Source organism: Lithobates pipiens, unplaced genomic scaffold (assembly GCF_037356315.1).
Source record: "Lithobates pipiens isolate NorthernLeopardFrog02 unplaced genomic scaffold, aLitPip1_a1.2 Scaffold_104, whole genome shotgun sequence".
Lineage (NCBI taxonomy): Eukaryota > Metazoa > Chordata > Amphibia > Anura > Ranidae > Lithobates > Lithobates pipiens.
The window spans coordinates 244,215-261,398 of record NW_027507691.1 but is presented as its reverse complement, the minus strand read 5'-3'; the positions used below and the strand labels follow the sequence as shown (position 1 = coordinate 261,398).

General features: G+C 43.1%; 1 protein-coding gene across 3 annotated transcripts in view; it reads left to right on the top strand.

The window, feature by feature from the left end:
* Nucleotides 1–232: 232 nt before the first annotated feature.
* LOC143958355 (SUMO-interacting motif-containing protein 1-like) overlaps nucleotides 233–17,184 on the top strand; it is a 114,128-nt gene continuing 97,176 nt past the window's right edge. For all 3 annotated transcript variants that reach the window (XM_077467812.1, XM_077467809.1, XM_077467811.1), the window contains exon 1: nucleotides 233–503. In XM_077467812.1, coding sequence (XP_077323938.1) covers nucleotides 426–503 — 78 coding nt within the window. In that variant the 5' untranslated portion in view covers nucleotides 233–425. The remainder of the gene's footprint in view (nucleotides 504–17,184) is intronic.

Genomic DNA, 17,184 nt, shown 5'->3' with positions numbered 1-17,184 from the left:
AGCCACAGACGTTCCTAGGAGCCACAGACATTCCTAGGAGCAATAGACAATACTAGGAGCCACAGACATTCCTAGGAGCGATAGACAATACTAGGAGCCACAGACATTCCTAGGAGCAATAGACAATACTAGGCACCCGCGTCCCCACCTGTGGAGAAGAGGATGACAGAACAGACCTGTACGGAACTGGATTAAGAGGCGGGGTGTACAAGTGAATGTTACGTAAGGGAAGGGTGTGGCTAAGCGGCACAACTACCGCTCCTCCAATCATACGTCTCGGGGCTCCCTTGTAAGGGGGGGACTCCCTATAAAAAAGGCGCGATGGGGAGCGACAGTTCAGTAGTGAGTCTCGTGAGGGAAATGTTTTAGTTGGTAGTGATGGCGCAGCCTCGGAATAGGTAACGGAAAGAAGCTCAGTGTTTATTATGGAAGACACCATCGTTATATCAGACGAGGAGGACGAGCCGCGGGGGGCATGGCTTCTGTCACAAAGTCTGAACTATGTGAGTAGTAGATGGGAGCGGGCTCATGTGCTCCTGTCATACGCTGATAGTGTGTATAGGCTGCGGAGGGGAGGTTGGCCGAGCGGTTAGCAGTACTATGAGAGATGTGAGGGTGGGAGAGAAGTGCGTGTCGTGTGTTTACTAATAACACGAGTTGTATGTTAGAGGACATGAGGAGTCTGTACACCCAATATAGACCTGACCAGAGGCTCCTCACTACCTCCCCCTTATCTGACTAATCCGCCTCTTCTGATTGCTTTCACTTTCCTTTCCGTGCTCTCGCTCTGTCCTGTCTGATCTTCAACTTTTTTTTTTTTTTCTTCTTTTTTTTTTGCTGAGCTCCTATCTAAAATTAAGAGGTTACTAAAGTTTTATGAAAATTCTCATGACAGAATAAACATTTGGAAGTGTGTGTGTGTTTATATTTTTTTTTAATTTTTTTTTTTTCAAATGACAACTGTTCTGATTAACCACTTAAGCCTTGGACCATTTGGCTGGCCAAAGACCAGTGCGTTTTTTTTTTTTTTTTTTGCGATTTGGCACTGTGTTGCTTTAACTGACAACTGCATGGTCATGCGACGTGGCTCCCAAACAACTTTGCAGGTTTGCGGCTCAACACACACACAATTTTTTTTTTTTTTTTTCCTCAGTTTAGGCTGATACTTGCAATTTTTTTTTAAATATATGTAGGAGGAATAAGTGTTTATTTGGTTTGTACAAAAGTTATAGCATCTACAAAATAGGGGATCGTTTTATGGCATTTTATTAAGAAATATATATACCTTTTTTTATTTTTTTTCTAGTAATGGGGGTGTTTAGATATAGAGATATTTAATGATAGATACTTTCCCAGCATAATTATGGCAGACAGATCGGACACTTTTGGGGCCATTCACATTTATACAGCGATCAGTGCAACTAAAAATGCACTGATTACTGTGTAAGTGTGACTGGTAGTGAAGGGGTTAACCACTAGGTCGCTGTAGGGGTTAAGTGTGTCCTAGGGAGTGATTCTAACTGTGGGGGGGAGGGGATATGTGACACAACACTGATCCCGATTAGCGGGAGCTGTGATCAGGGTCATTAGGCAGAAAGGGGATATGCTTCTTTACATTAACACAGGGCTTGACAAATTTGCTTGGAATCTAGGAGCCAGCTAAAAAAGTTAGGAGCCAGGTCGGTAACGGCAATCCAGACCTGTCCCTGGCCTGACATGGAGACTAGTGAGGGGAGGATAGCGCGGCCCCCCCACCTGTCTCCATGTCATTGCCCATAGCTCTTAGAGGGACATTTTTTTTTTTTTTTTTTATTTTTTTCAAATGACAATTTTTTTTTTTTTTATTTTTTTTTTATTGCATTTTAGTGTAAATTTGAGATCTGAGGTCTCTCTGACCCCAGATCTCATATATTTAAGAGGACCTGTCCTGTTTTTTTCAATTACAAGGGATTTTTACATTCCTTGTAATAGGAATAAAAGTGACAATTTTTTTTTTTTAAAAGCACCGTGAAAAAATAAAAAGTTAAAATAAGAAAAAAAAAAATGTTTTAAATGCGCCCTGTCCTGCCAAGCTTGCGTGCAGAAGCGAACGCATACGTGATTAGCGCCCGCATAGGAAAGCGGTGTAAACCACACATGAGGTATCGCTGCGTTCGGTAGAGCGAGAGCAATAATTCTAGCCCTAGACCTCCTCTGTAACCCAAAACGTGCAACCTGTAGAATGTTTTAAACGTCGCCTATGGAGATTTTAAAGGCTAAAAGTTTGTCGCCATTCCATGAGCGGACGCAATTTTGAAGCGTGACATGTTGGCTATCAATTTATTCGGTGTAACATTATTTTTCACAATATAAAAAAATTGGGCCAACTTTACTGTTATATTTAATTAAAAAAATAAGACTTTTTCCCCGAAAATGCGCTTGTAAGTCCGCTGCACAAATACGGTGTGACAGACAGTATTGCAACGACCACCATTTTATTCTCTAGGTTGTTAGAACTCCTAAACATATATATATATATATATATATATATATATATATATATATATATATATATATATATATATATATATATATATATATATATATATATATATATATACACATACACATACACATACACATACACATACACATACACATACACATTTTTTTTTTATTATTCTAAGTAAAGGTGAGATGGGTGGGCAGTGAAAGCTTCATTAGCATCGCTGGCTGTCATACCAACAGCCACCACTAGATGGCGCCAGATTACAGAACTAAACATAGGACCACAGAAGGCCTCAAAGCCGCGGCCTCAATTACCGGCCGGCGGCGGCGCGGCCCGACACGATCACGCCAGGGGGGGGGTGGAAGGAGACAGGATACCCCCGCTGTGCTGCCCCAGGCGCCAGATCACAAATTCTAGTCGCCAATGCGATCTGGCGCCCGGGGTTTGTCGAGCCCTGCATTAACATTTCCCCCCGTCCTTCTCCATGAGACAATCGCGGCTATCCCCGTGAACATTGTCTGAGACCTGCGATCACCCTCCCGGTGGGTGCGCCCGCAAGCCACCTCTGAAAGGGCAATGTATAGGTAAGTTAATCTGCCCGTACGTGCTCTTCTGCTGCAGTATATCTGCGTGAGGTGGTCGAAGAGGTTAAAGTCGTACGATCTGGTATCATATGAGAAATGTTTTTTATTTTCTTTAGGATTTTTTTTTTTTTTTTTGTGCTTGTCCCATTGACTAATATTGGATAAACTGTTGTGATCAGTTCTCTAAAGCTGTGCACTAACAGATTATCGTACGATTGCTTTAAAAGCTATTTATTTTTTATTTATTTTTTATTTATTTTTTATTTATTTTTTATTTATTTTTTGTGTGCTATTAGGGAGGCTTATAACCCCTCTAATATTTATTTTTTGCCATATGTGTCCCTTTTTGGAGCTTTTCCTACATGCCCTATAGCCGAAACAGGAATGCCTCTTTCATATAGGGTGGACCTAGGGGATCTCTTAACTGAGCTGGCGGATGACAGATTTGTGTCTGCTCCACTATGCAGTGCAGACAAAGACAGAGCCTGCTCTCTGAGGCAATCGGATGGAAACAGACTGCGTGTCTGTTTCCATCCACTTGTCGTCCGATCCAACCCACTGGAGTGGTGGTGAATGTATCGCTATACATTTGTTGTCAGCAGATTTAGTTGGCTCTAATGCTCAGCGGACGCATGTCTGCTGACATCCGCCACCCCATAGAGGATAATGGGTGGCCCAATCAGGTTTGCCTGAAAAATGAACAGATGGACCTGATCAGTCCGCTGGTGTAAAAGGGGTCAAAGGGAGCAAAAATCTCTGCATAGTGAGGGAATACCAGTTTGTTTTGTTAGAATGGTGTCCCTATTGTAGTAGTATTCCTCCTTAGTCCAGTTATGTGGACAACCCAAAATGCCAGATGTTTGTTTTTCACTTTGGTTGATGGTTAACAGAACAAATAGAGCAGGGATATGCAATTAGCGGACCTCCAGCTGTTGCAAAGCAAGTCCCATCATGCTTCTGCCTCTGGATGTCATGCTTGTGGCTCAGACTTGCTATACCTCATGGGACTTTGAGTTCTGCAACAGCTGGAGGTCCGCTAATTGCATATCCCTGAAATGGAGGATGAATCGCCCTGATGGGGCAAAAGCAGCAGTAATTGCCGACTGGTGTGTTACAAGCCACCCAAATAAAAAAAAAAAAATAGGCTCTTGTGTTTTGCTTAACCTCTTCCTGCCTGCCAGCCATCATGATGTCCTTGCCATTGTGTGTGTATGTCTGAATGATGCCTGCAGCTATAGGAATCGTTCAGATATCTGCTTTTTTCAGCCAGCAATTCCCTATATCAGAAGCATGATCATAGCGCCTGTTCTGCTGCTTGATTGTTCTTCCTATGGGTGGCGAAAGGGGACGCCCCCCCTTCCTTCGGTGAATCAGAGACCAGATCTGCCGGCCCTGGATGTTTACCATAACGATTTCTGGTGGACCAGATGGTCGCTGGAGTCTCTATGTGAGTTCGGAGGCCAGGCGCAATGTTGTGACGTCACACCTGGCCTTTACATTCAAGCAAATGGTGTTGCCTTCGGCTGGAAAGCCGAGATCGTCTTTTTTATTTGTTTTCAGGCTTTCCAGCCTAGAGTTGAGATGTGGGGTCTTATTAACCCCATATCTCTCTGTAAAGAGGACAGATCATGCCATACTCCCATTACAAGGATGGGGAGAGGGAGAGAAGTGTCAAACTAAAAATAAAATTAACATGCAGAAGTGAATGCATATTAAAGTCCTGCCCACATGAGAACTTAATTAATGTTAATGAGTTGTTGCAGGTCACATGGCTTGGACTGATCCTTACTGTTCAGTAAGTCTTTATGGTGGTATGATTTGGGACTGCTGTTCTGTAGGTGGTCCCAGTATGATGGCTCCCTCTTCTGTACTGGTGTGAAGTAAGGGAAATCTGCCCAACTCAGACTGGCAAGCACTGTTGGATGTGCTCTCGCTCTTTTACTATGGTTTATCATGTTTGCTTTTCAGTTATATAATTTTATACTTTGTTTTATTAACCATTATTTCATACATCGGGACACGGAGCCATAGTAGCTACTACCCTGTTTCCCCTAAAATAAGACCTAGCGTGATTGTCGACGATGGCTGCAATATAAGCCCTACCCCCCAAATAATCCCTAGTTAAAGTCCTATGTCTTATTCTCAGGGTAGGGCTTATTTTTGGGGAAAGAGGGTGGGGCTTATTTGGGGGGTAGGGCTTATATTGCAGCCATCAGACACTCACGCTGGGTCTTATTTTAGGGGAAACGGGGTATGTTGGTAATAGGGCCACTAATGGGTGATGGACACTGGCACGCCCTAAGGCAAGAAGTGTACTCCCTATATAACCCCTCCCACTACTGGTGGGAGTCTTTTTTTTTTTTTTTTTTTGCAAGTGTCTAAGGTGTTGGTCACGAGTAAAGATGTGCTGAGCTCCACTGGAGCAATCCTTGCTGGGGTCAGCCATGCTGACCAGATCTGTTCAGTGTCCTTTCATGGACCTAAGGAATGGTACCTGAGCTTTGTGTCCGAAGAAATTAGGTTTTGCTTGCGAATGCTTCTTTTTAGAAAGCTGGACCCTGAGATCCCTTACTTTTTGGTAGTAAGGCCATAAAGGTTTTTTTTTTTTTTTTTTTTTTTTTTTTTTTTTAAGGGGGACTGGTTCTCTGCCTGTGCCCCGGTGTTGAGATTTTCCCCTTCAGGGGACCTATATGCTGAAAGCATTCCACGGCTGCTCAGCTTGGTTTTTACCCCCACACTGCCATATCAACTGTTTGCAAGGCGCCTGAAGTCCGTCACTTGTGCGGGAAAACACTTTTGAAAGATGGGGGGGGCTAATGGCGTCGGACGCCAACCGCTCGTGGAAGTTTTTAAAAGCACTGTGTAGCTACTGCTGGCTGTAGAGGGAAACGTGAGCAGGAGGTTGGCTTCAGGTTTGGTGACACATTCCCTTTGGCACATTATTACTTTACCAGGCTAGGTATTAATAGCAGCTTATAGCGCTTGACTATAACCTAGAAGTGTACTTTCTTTTTGGTAGTGCCTCTGCTTTTGTGCTTCAGGCTATGAGTGGAAGAGGGACCAGGAACTCCTCTAAGGGTTCTAAAGGGTCAATGGTTTCACAACAAACTAAATCCATTTCCAAAAGAATGTCATCCTCCTGAGTGATGCAGTCGGTCAGGGAAGACTGTTGTTGCAGCTGCACTAGACACTTCTGTCCCTGTATATATCACACAGGAGTGTTTTTTTTTTTTTTTTTTTTTTTTTTTACTAATTGTAATTTGGAAAGGACTGATGCTATGCTATCTCTCCATAGTGGGGTCAAACGTAACAGATCCCCCCCCCCATCTAGTGCTCAGGACCCTTATTGAGGTACAAGGGGCGGGGCTCAGGAAGATCTCCCAAAAGATTTCGAAGATGCTAAAATATCCTCTTCTGAGGATCCTTGTATAGGAGTAGCATCACAAGACAGGTTGCTTGTGCACTCTCTTCCGAAGTTGGTTTGTTCAGCCATTTTGCTGCCTGAAGTGCAGGTTCTTGATGAACCCACCTCTGCTTTGGGATCATTAAAACCTCCCCCATCTGGGGATACTTTTCCTATTCATTTATGGCTAAAAAAGCTTATGTATTCTGAATGGCAACGCCCAGACAAACTATATTATTCTCCTAAGACATGCTCCAAACTTCCTATGGAAGAGGATTTCTGTAAGAAATTGGGGAGGGAGGGGGGGGGGGGGGTTCCAGCAATTGATGCTGCAATTGCCTCAGTGAATAAGAGTCTCATGTGTCTGGTGGATAATGCGCTAATGTTAAAGGATGCAACAGATAAAAAGTTGGCACTTCTTTCCAAAAGCAATGTCTTTAGCAAGTTCAGTAGCGCAGCCGGTTCTTGCAGCAATTGGTGTATCTCGGTCCATTAAGGAACAGTTTGTGGAGATACTCAAGATTCTGCCAGATCAGCAGGCCCAGCAATGGGCTGGTGTATCAGACGCACTGTTTCACAGAAGATGCTATGAAGGATTCTATCATTCAAGCCTCAGCTTATGCTTGGACTGGTGCATTCTCGCAGAGTTCTGTGGCTGAAAAATTGGTCAGCCTAAGCAGTGTAAACAGCTCTTGGCCAGTTTCCCCTTTCATGGTGAAGGGCTATTTGGAGACTATCTGGATAAATGCATCCAAAGGATTTCTATTGGGAAAAGCACTTTTACCAGTAAAGAAGTTCAAACATTTCTTTAACCACTTTCAGACCGGACCATTTTGCTGGTAAATGACCAGAGGTCTTTTTACACTTTGGAACTGCGCTGCTTTAACTGGTAATTGCGCGGTCATGCAATGTTGTACCCAAACGAAATTTGCGTCCTTTTCTTCCCACAAATAGAGCTTTCTTTTAAAGGTATTTGACTGACTCTGCGATTTTTATTTTTTGCGATATAAACGTAAAAAGACAGCAAATTTTGAAAAAAAATATTTTCTACTTTTTGTTATTAGAAAAATCCAATAAACTCAATTTTAGTCATACATTTAGGCCAAAATGTATTCAGCCACATGTCTTTGGTAAAAAAAGTCAATAACTATATTTATTGGTTTGCGCAAAAGTTGTCACATCTACAAACTAAGGTACGTTTTCTGGAATTTACGCAGCTTTTAGTTTACGACTGCCTATCTCATTTCTTGAGGTGCTAAAATGGCAGGGCAGTACAAAACCCCCCCCAAATGACCCCATTTTGGAAACTAGACCCCCTAAGGAAATTAAGTGGCATGTTGAGCCCATTGAATATTTTATTTTTTTGCCTCAAGCGATTGAATAATGACAAAAAAATAAATTTTTTTTTTTTTTACACAAAGTTGTCACTAAATGATATATTGCTCACACATGCTATGGGCATATGTGAAATGACACCCCAAAATAAATTCTGCTGCTTCTCCTGAGTACGGGGATACCACATGTGGGACTTTTTGGGAGCCTAGCCGCGTACGGGGCCCCGAAAACCAAGCACCACCTTCAGGCTTTCTAAGGGCGTACATTTTTGATTTCACTTCTCACTACCTATTAGTTTTAAAGGCCATAAAATGCCAAGATGGCACAAAACCCCCACAAATGACCCCATTTTAGAAAGTAGACACCCCAAGCTATTTGCTGAGGCATGTTGAGTCCATGGAATATTTTATATTTTGCCACAAGTTGCGGGAAAATTACAAACTTTAATTTTTTTTTTTTTTTCATAAAGTTGTCACTAAATGATATATTGCTCACGCATGCCATGGGCATATGTGAAATGACACCCCAAAATAAATTCTGCTGCTTCTGAGTACGGGGATACCACATATGTGGGACTTTTTGGGAGCCTAGCCGCGTACGGGGCCCCCGAAAACCAAGCACCGCCTTCAGGCTTTCTAAGGGCGTTACAGTTTTGAAGGCCATAAAATGCCAAGATGGCACAAACCCACCCCCCCCCCCAAATTACCCCATTTTGGAAAGTAGACACCCCTAAATTTAGGGGTACACTAGTGAGACTAGGTAATAAATGGCGGGTGCCCTGAAACTATAAAAAAATAACTAACCAACCAGCGTCACCTGTAACAGTTATATGGTGATCACTGGTGAAAGGGTTAACTAGGGGGCAATCAGGGGGCTTTATGCGGTAGTATATGGGGGTCCCTGGCGCTATAAAAAGCTGCGGCGAACCTAAATACCTACCTGCCTAACTAGCGTCACCTGTGACACTAATACAGCGATCAGAAAAACTAACGCTTATTAGGCTGGGTTCACACTGGAGCGATGCGGGAACGCCACGAATCCGCGGCGGGTTCCCGCATCGCTTGCCTCCCAACGGCAGTTCACACTGCCCTATGCGAACTGCTGGGAGTGTCAGTGAAATGTTATTGACACCCCCAGATCAGTTCGCACATCGCAGTGCGATCTGCAAACTCGGATCACATGGTGTGAACACCCATGTGATCCGATTCTGCTGCGGACCAAAAAAGGGTCCCGTGCGAGTTTGCGGCGGGTGCAACGCAAATTCAGCCATACTATCTGTATGGCTGAACTCGAATCGCACAGAGAGGGGGTGATCGGGGGATAAAGGGGGGGGGGGGTGTGAGTGTGCCTGGCATGTTCTACTGTCAAGTGTCGTGTTGGTGCAACTCACCGATCCTCTCTCCTTGGTGTCGGAACGAAAAATACCGACACGGAGGAGAGATGACATCACTTCCTCTCCTGTGTTTACATTACAGGAGAGGAAGTGATGTCACGAAGGATTTCCATTCGTCGGGAGCGATCGCGAGGGGGTGGCCATGAATGAATGGCCACCCCCTCATCCCGGATCGCTCCCGAACGAATACCGACCGCCGCAGGCACCGGGGGGGGCCCAAAAGAATCAGCCTTTTGAGCCTTTAAGGGAAATTCCCTTGGCTCTTTTGACAACAGAGATACTCTTAGCAGAAATGGCAACCAAAAAGATCAGAACTATAGGCTCTGTCATGTAAAGAACCATATCTGATCTGAATTTCTCCCAAAGGTGGTGACAGGTTTTCATTTAAACCAAGATCTTCTTCTTCCTCCTTTCTTCCCAGAGCCTCCTTCTAGGGAAGAGAAGGCACTACATTCCCTTGCATATAGTAAGAGCGATCAGTCTATTTAAAGGCGACCGCTCAGGTTCCCAAAACAGAAGTTTTGTTTACTGCCAGAAGGTCCAAAAAGGGGACAGGTAGCATCAAAATCTACTATTTACAAATGAATTTGTCAAGTGAGCAAGCTTGGGGCTTGAAGAAAATTCTTCCTTTTCATGTTAACCACTTCCCGACCGGCGCACGACTATGGACGTTGGCAGAATAGCACTGTGATCGGAGCAGAGATCAGTGTTCACTAACACACACCCCTAGGACACACAACACTGCCACCCCTGGTTAACCCCTTCACTGCTATTGTCATTTACACAGGAATCGGTGCATTTGTATAGCACTGATTGCTGTGTAAATGACTGGTCCCAAGAATGTCAAATGTCCGCTGTGTCTGCCATGTCGCAGTCACAATAAAAAATGGCTGATCGCCGCAATTACTAGTAAAAAAATAATAAAAATGCCATAAAACTAGCCCATAATTTGTAAATGCTATAATTTTTTTGCGCAAACCAATCACTTATTGTGTTTTTATTTATTTTATTTTTGTATTTTTTTTGAGGATATTTATTATAGCAAAAGTAAATTAAATTATACTTATATATTTTATTTTTTCAAATTTGTATTTGTTTATAGGGCAAAAAATAAAAACCGCAGGGGTGATCAAATGCCACCAAAAGAGAGTTCTATTTGTGGGAAAGGACATCCATTTTGTTTGGGAGCCACGTCGCACGACCACAATTGTCAAAGTGACGCAGTGCCGAATCACAAAAAGTGGTGTGGTCTTATGCCAGCAAAATGGTCCGGTCTGAAAGTGGTTAAAGCAAACTCAACCAGGGTGATTAGTGCCTCTTGGGTGGTGCATTATCAGGCCTTTATGGCTCAGATCTGTAAGGCCGCAACTTGGTCTTCAGTTCATATATTGCATCAAATCTGTTAAAGGTCATGAGGATATTGCCTTTGGGCGCAGTGCACTGCAGGCTGCAGTAAAAGTCCTCTGGCCTCCTTTTTTTTGCCCTACTTTTGTTGTCTCCCTCCCTTCAGTTGCCATTGCTATGGGACATCCCACATATTAACTACTATGGCTGTGTCCCCTGATGTATGAAAACGGGATTTTTAAAACCGCTTACCTGTAAAATCATTTTCTTTGATTTAAATCAGGGGACAGAGTTCCCTCCCTTCTTGGTATACACTTGTATTGCTTGGCTACAAAACTGAGGACTCCCAGAAGCAGGAGGGGTTATATAGGGAGTACACTTCTTGCCTTAGTTGATGGACATGGCACGCCTTATCAGTGGCCCTATAACCCACATAGTAACTACTATGGCTCTGTATCCCCTGATGTACATCAAAGAAAAGGATTTTACAGGTAAGCGGTTTTAAAAATCCTGATTTATTTTCCCCTGCAACTTGTGTCAAAATATAAAATACTCCATGGACCCGACATGCCTCTCAGCAAATAGCTTGGGGTGTCTACTTTACAAAATGGGGTCATTTTGGGGGATTTTAAACTGTCCTGTCATTTTATGCATAACATTTAGAAGCTTGTCACACATCACCCACTTTTCTAACCACTTGAAGACCAAGCCCTTTCTGACCCTTTTTGTTTACATGAAAAATAAATAATTTTTTTGCAAGAAAATTACTTTGAGCCCTCAAATATTATATATTTTAAAGCAAAGGCCCTACAGATTAAAATGGTGGGTGTTTCAATATTTATTTTTTAATGGAATTTGTGCAGCAATTTTTCAAACACTAAGACCCCTTTCACACCACGTTGCCCTTTGCCGGATTTGCGGCACATTTCAGCCGCTAGCAGGGTGCTTTTACCCCCCGCTAGCGGCCACGACAGGGTTAAAACCGCCGGCAATACGCCGCAATAGCAGCGTTTTGGAGCGGTAAACACACACTCCAAAGAAACTGCTGGCAGGACTTTTTTTTTTTTCTGACGTCCTGCCAGCGCACCGCTGTAGTGTGAAAGCCCTGGGGGCTTTCACACTACACACAATAGTGCAGCTTCTTTAGGGCGGATTGCAGGCGCAATTTCTAATGCTATAGCGCCTGCAAAACGCCCTGATGTGAAAGGGGTGTTAGTGCAAAAAAAAAACCTCACTATATTGCCCAAATGTTTGCTGAAATAAAAGATGATCTTGGGCTGAGTACATGGATAGCAAACATGGTATGCTTTAAAGTTGTGCAGCGGTGACAAACTACATATATTTTTTTAAAAGCCTTTAAACTCCTTTTACAGGTTACCACTTTAGCTTTATGGAGGAGGTCTGCTAAAAGTAGTGCCCTCGATCTGACCTTCACGGTAATGCCTCACATGCATGGTGCAATTGCTGTTTACATATGATGCCAGATTGACTATTGTGTTCGCCTTTGCGCAAGAGCAGGGGAGAACAGGGGAGCTTTTTTGCTATTTTATTTTTAAACTGTTTGTGTGTATATATTTTTTTTTTTATATATAAAAATTGGGTCTTCGACCCTAGATCTCTCCCTGCCCTCAAAGCATCTGACCACATCAAGATCGGTTTGATGAAATGCTTTCCCAACTTCCCAATGGTGCTGTTTACATCCGGCAAAATCAAAGTCATGAAATGCTCGTAGCTTAGTTTCTTAGGCCATAGAGATAATTGTAGCCATTCTGGTCCCTGATCAGCTCTACAGCTGGCAGAACCACCCTGTTGGGACAGAAGAGCCAGAGAAAACCAGTGGCGGGGGGGGGGGGGGGGGGGGGTGAGACATTCCTTCCCTAGAGGCAAATTAGCCGCTAGGATTGCTTTTACATGAAAGCTGACCGCTGGATGTAAAGAATACCTAAACCTGCAGGCATCATTCTGGTATAACTACCCAAAGTCAGCAATGTCTTTGTTGGGCCTATATTATGTGTGTTTTGTTTGTTTTTTTTGTTGTTTTCCCCCTCTGGTCAAATCGCCTCCGACAGCGCTGGAGTCACGGCTTTATGTATTGTGGGAGCAAACTCTGTTGCTGTCGAGATAAATCTGCGCTGCAGCTTAATGGTGTACCTGAAAACAAATAATGGTTAACAACAAAACCTAAAACATTGCAGAATGGCTTACAGTAAAGAGCAGAACAATAGAGAATAGCAAGAGAACAATAAAACTACCACTTTAAACATTTTTTATTAACCCTTTCATGACTAAGCCTATTTTTGGCATTTGGTGTTTACAAGTTAAAATCCATATTTTTTTTTTTTTTTTTTTTTTTTTTTGCCCCCAAACATTGTGTGTATGATTCTCTAGAGAATAAAACGGCGATTGTTGCAATATTTTATGTCACACGGTATTTGCACAGCAGTGTTTTTAAAAGGCAACTTTTTGGGAAAAGGGACACTTTCATGAATTAAAAAAAAAAAAAATGTAAAACTAGCAGTAACCTTGCCAACTAAAACAAGGTTGTTTACCTTGTGTATTAGACAGCTGCACACGCAGTTATATCCATACAGCAGGAGACACTTTTATGGAACCCCCAGAGTAGGCTCAGACAACACAGCTAATGATGATTAGTCTAGAGGGATATAAACCCCCCCCCCCTTCCCCCACCATCACACTCACACTTTATAAATATGACTTTATGCAAGCACTTTGTGGTACGGCTAATTTTCTTTTTAAAACTGAAGGCTGAACATCTGATTCGGCTAACAAGTAATCTGCATTTTATACTTGGACTGAAAAGGTATTACTATAACCAACAACTCGCCCTCCCCCAGTTGAATAATTTACCTGTCACAGGTGCACGATGCTTATTGAGCTCTCTAGAGAATGAGCTGCACACTGCTGAATTATATGTTGCAATAAACACCTTACAGATTTCACCAAGCAAGAATGTGTACATGTATAACCTTAAAAGAGAAATTTTATATAAATGTATATATATTTTTCAGCTGCTAGATAACGGAGTCAACCACTCACACATGGTGTTAAAGCCGATTATATCAGGCTGCTCAATTGGGTTCCCATTGTGTCATTATTAAATTTGATTGCAATTCTTTCCCAACTATTAAAATTCATAAAATGGTTTCCAGTGATAACTGTTAAGAGGTCTCACTCAGTTCTGCTGCCATTAGCGATCCAAACCTGGATGGAAATTCTACATGAATGACCAGTTTTAGTCTTTGCCATATGAATAAACCCCCCCCCCCCACACGTGAAAATGTAATTGGAACATTCAATGTCAGAAATTCTCAACGTGAAATATGCACACTACAGCCATTAGTTGCTAGTTTATTTGGAAAAATGTAGGAATAGGCCTGGTTAATATAATTTGGGAAAAGGAGGGAATGTTCCTTCACATCTCCTCACCAACATGCCCCATGTCAGACAATCTCACCTTGTGTTGCTAAGCACTACAAGGCCTTGTGAGGCCAAGCCGCTTTTTTTATTTTTATTTTTTATTTTTTTTATTTTTATTTTTTTTTTAGTGCAAATACTTTTGTGTGGAACAATCAAGCAGAAGACAGACTAAAAGGTTTGCATAAAGCAAAAAGGCAAAACACTAGTACTACATTTATACTTGCAACCTATAAAACTTCTGGCTGGATAGCACAAAAAACACTGGGCACTTGGGTATCAATCTTTGCGCAATTAATTCTGGCAATGCACAAGTAAAATTAATTTTTTTTTAATTATTTTTCAGAACACTTTCTTTGAGTCAAATTGGTGTTCACATTCTACCATAGACAAGAAAATGCAAAGGAGAATAGAAAATGTATTTTTAACCACTTTTAACCAGGCCTGTTTTTCAAATGTGTTTAACCACTTAACAGGCCCATAGCCGATTAACGGCTTCAGGGCGGTTGTTTAACTCTGAGAGGCCGTTAATTAACAGCCTCCCAGAATTCTGCTCGTGCGACCCCCCCCCCCCCCTGGGGTGGGCACAAGAGGGCATTCGTGACCGCCGGGTCCACAGGACCCTGCGCATCACGGTAAACAGCTGCTCATCGCGGCCGTTTTTACCAGGTGATCGCTCAGCTGAGTAATCGCCTGTAAACAAACCGGCGTCATGTTATGACGCCGATTCCTCCCTCCCCTATCAGTACAGCGGAGGGGGAAGAGATCGGTGTCGGCAGCGCTGTGGGCTGCATCTGCAGTGCCCACATCGCTGCTCACCGAAAATTAACCCCTCAATACTCGGTGATACCCAGCCATAGATGCCCCTCGCTGCCCTCCGGTGCTTCTACCAACTCGCCAATACGATCAAAGCCAGAATCTTTTTTTTTTTTTTTTTTTTTTTTTTTTTTTAATTTTTATTTCAGGCTTCTCAGCCTAGTGGTGAGATGTGGGGTCTTATTGACCCCATATCGCACTGTAAAGAGGACCTGTCATGCCATATTCCTATTACAAGGGATGTTTACATTCCTTGTAATATGAATAAGTCATCAAATAATGAAAACGATGCTCAAACCACACACGTGAGGTATCGCTGTGAACGTTGGAGCGAGAGCAATAATTCTAGCCCTAGACCTCCTCTAACTCAAAACGTAACCAGTAAAAAAATTTAAATCGTCGCCTATGGGGATTTTTAAGTAGCGACGTTTGGCGCCATTCCATGGGCGTGTGCAATTTCGAAGAGTGACTTGTTGGGTATCCATTTACTCAGCATAACTTCATCTTTCACATTATGCAAAAATTGGGCTAACTTTACGGTTTTCTTTTTAAGCACAACTTTTTTTTTTTTTCCCCGAAAAATTGCTGCGCAAATACCATGCGAGATAAAAATTTGCAACGACCACCATTGTATTCTCTAGGGTCTTTGAATGAATGAAATACTTGTATAGCGCACAATGCGAACTGAATCGCCTCTAGGCGCTGTGGCGAGCTTTGATCATCTGCTAAAAGAGGAAGGTCTTGAGTTTTTTCCTAAAAGCCAGGTGATTTTCTTCCAGGCGGATGTTGATTGGTAGAGCATTCCATAGCCGAGGCCCTTGGACAGCGAATCTCCGATCACCCTTGGATTTATACCGGGCTTTGGGCACGAGGAGGAGGTTTTTGTTGGCTGATCGAAGACTGCGGTTTGGTGTGTAATGATTGATTTTCTCCATTAGGTATTGCGGAGCTTCTCTATGCACGCATTTGTGGGTGAGGCAAAGGGTCTTGAACCTGATCCGATTTTTTACGGTTGGCCAATGTAAGCTCCTCAGTGAAGGAGAAATGGATTCCCAGGTTTTTTTTCCTGTTATCAGCCTTGCCGCCGTGTTTTGGATCAGTTGTAATCGCGCAAGTTGATATTGTGGTAATCCTATGCAAAGCGAGTTTGCGTAGTCCAGTCGTGAATTAATGATTGTTCCAACTACCACTGCTTTGTCATTCTTTGGGATAAAAGGGATGAGTCTGCGAAGCATGCGCAGCAGATGGTGAGATCGACTGACTACAGATCCTATTTGCGCATCCATTGACATTTGTGCGTCTAAAATAACCCCGAGACTCTTCGCTTTGGTCTTTGGGGAGATAGTCTGCCCAAAGACGGTTGGTGGAGACCAGGAGTTTTTGGTTGCGGGCTTATGATTTGGGTGTAAGATAAGAAGCTCTGTCTTTGATTGGTTCAGCTGGAGGGAGTTGGTGGTCATCCAGTCCTCTATTGATTTGAGGCAGTTTTCAAGTTGTTGTTGGTGGTCTTTTTTTCCATTGATCCGGAAATAAAGTTGCGTGTCGTCAGCGTAAGAGTGGAAGCAGAGATCTGAGCATCTGATGATTTGAAGGAGTGGGCGAATGTAAATGTTGAAGAGAACGGGTGACAACGGAGAGCCTTGAGGGACTCCGCAGGTGACTGCCCGAGTTTCGGAGAGGAATTTTCCTAGTTTCACTGTCTGTGACCGATTTCCTAGGAAGGACGCGAACCAATGGAGATCTATGTCTTGGACTCCGGCTACTTCTGTGAGGCGGACGAATAGAGTATTGTGATCTACTGTATCAAACGCTGCACTTAGGTCTAGCAGTACGAGGAGACACAGCTCTCCGTCATCTGCTGCTTCGAGGGCGTCATCCCAAATCTTGAGGAGAGCCGTTTCTGTTCCATGACCTGGGCGGAAGCCTGATTGCAGCGGGTCCAGGAGTTTGTGAGTATCCAGGTGACGTTGTAGCTGATGTACTACAGCTTTCTCCATGATCTTAGAAATGGTGTTGAGGCTTGTAATCGGCCTACGGTTGTTTGGATCCTGAGGGTCCAGGTTTGGTTTCTTGAGTAGAGGTTTGACGATGCCTTGTTTGAGGATGCTGGGAACAATCCCTTCGTGGAATGATCGGTTTATGAGGTGGGTTATGGTTGGAGCCACGATGTCGGAGCATTCTTTCAGTAGTTTTGTGGGGATGTCAATAGGTGAGGTACTGTCACGCAGTTTATTAATGTTTTTTGCGGTGTCTACGGTAATTGGGGATAGTGAAAATTTTGGCGGTTGCGGTATGTTGGTGCGGACATCCTCTTTATGTATTTGCTGGCTGAGGTTGGATGTTTTCTTCTGACAAATTGTTTCCCTGATGGTTTTGACTTTATCGA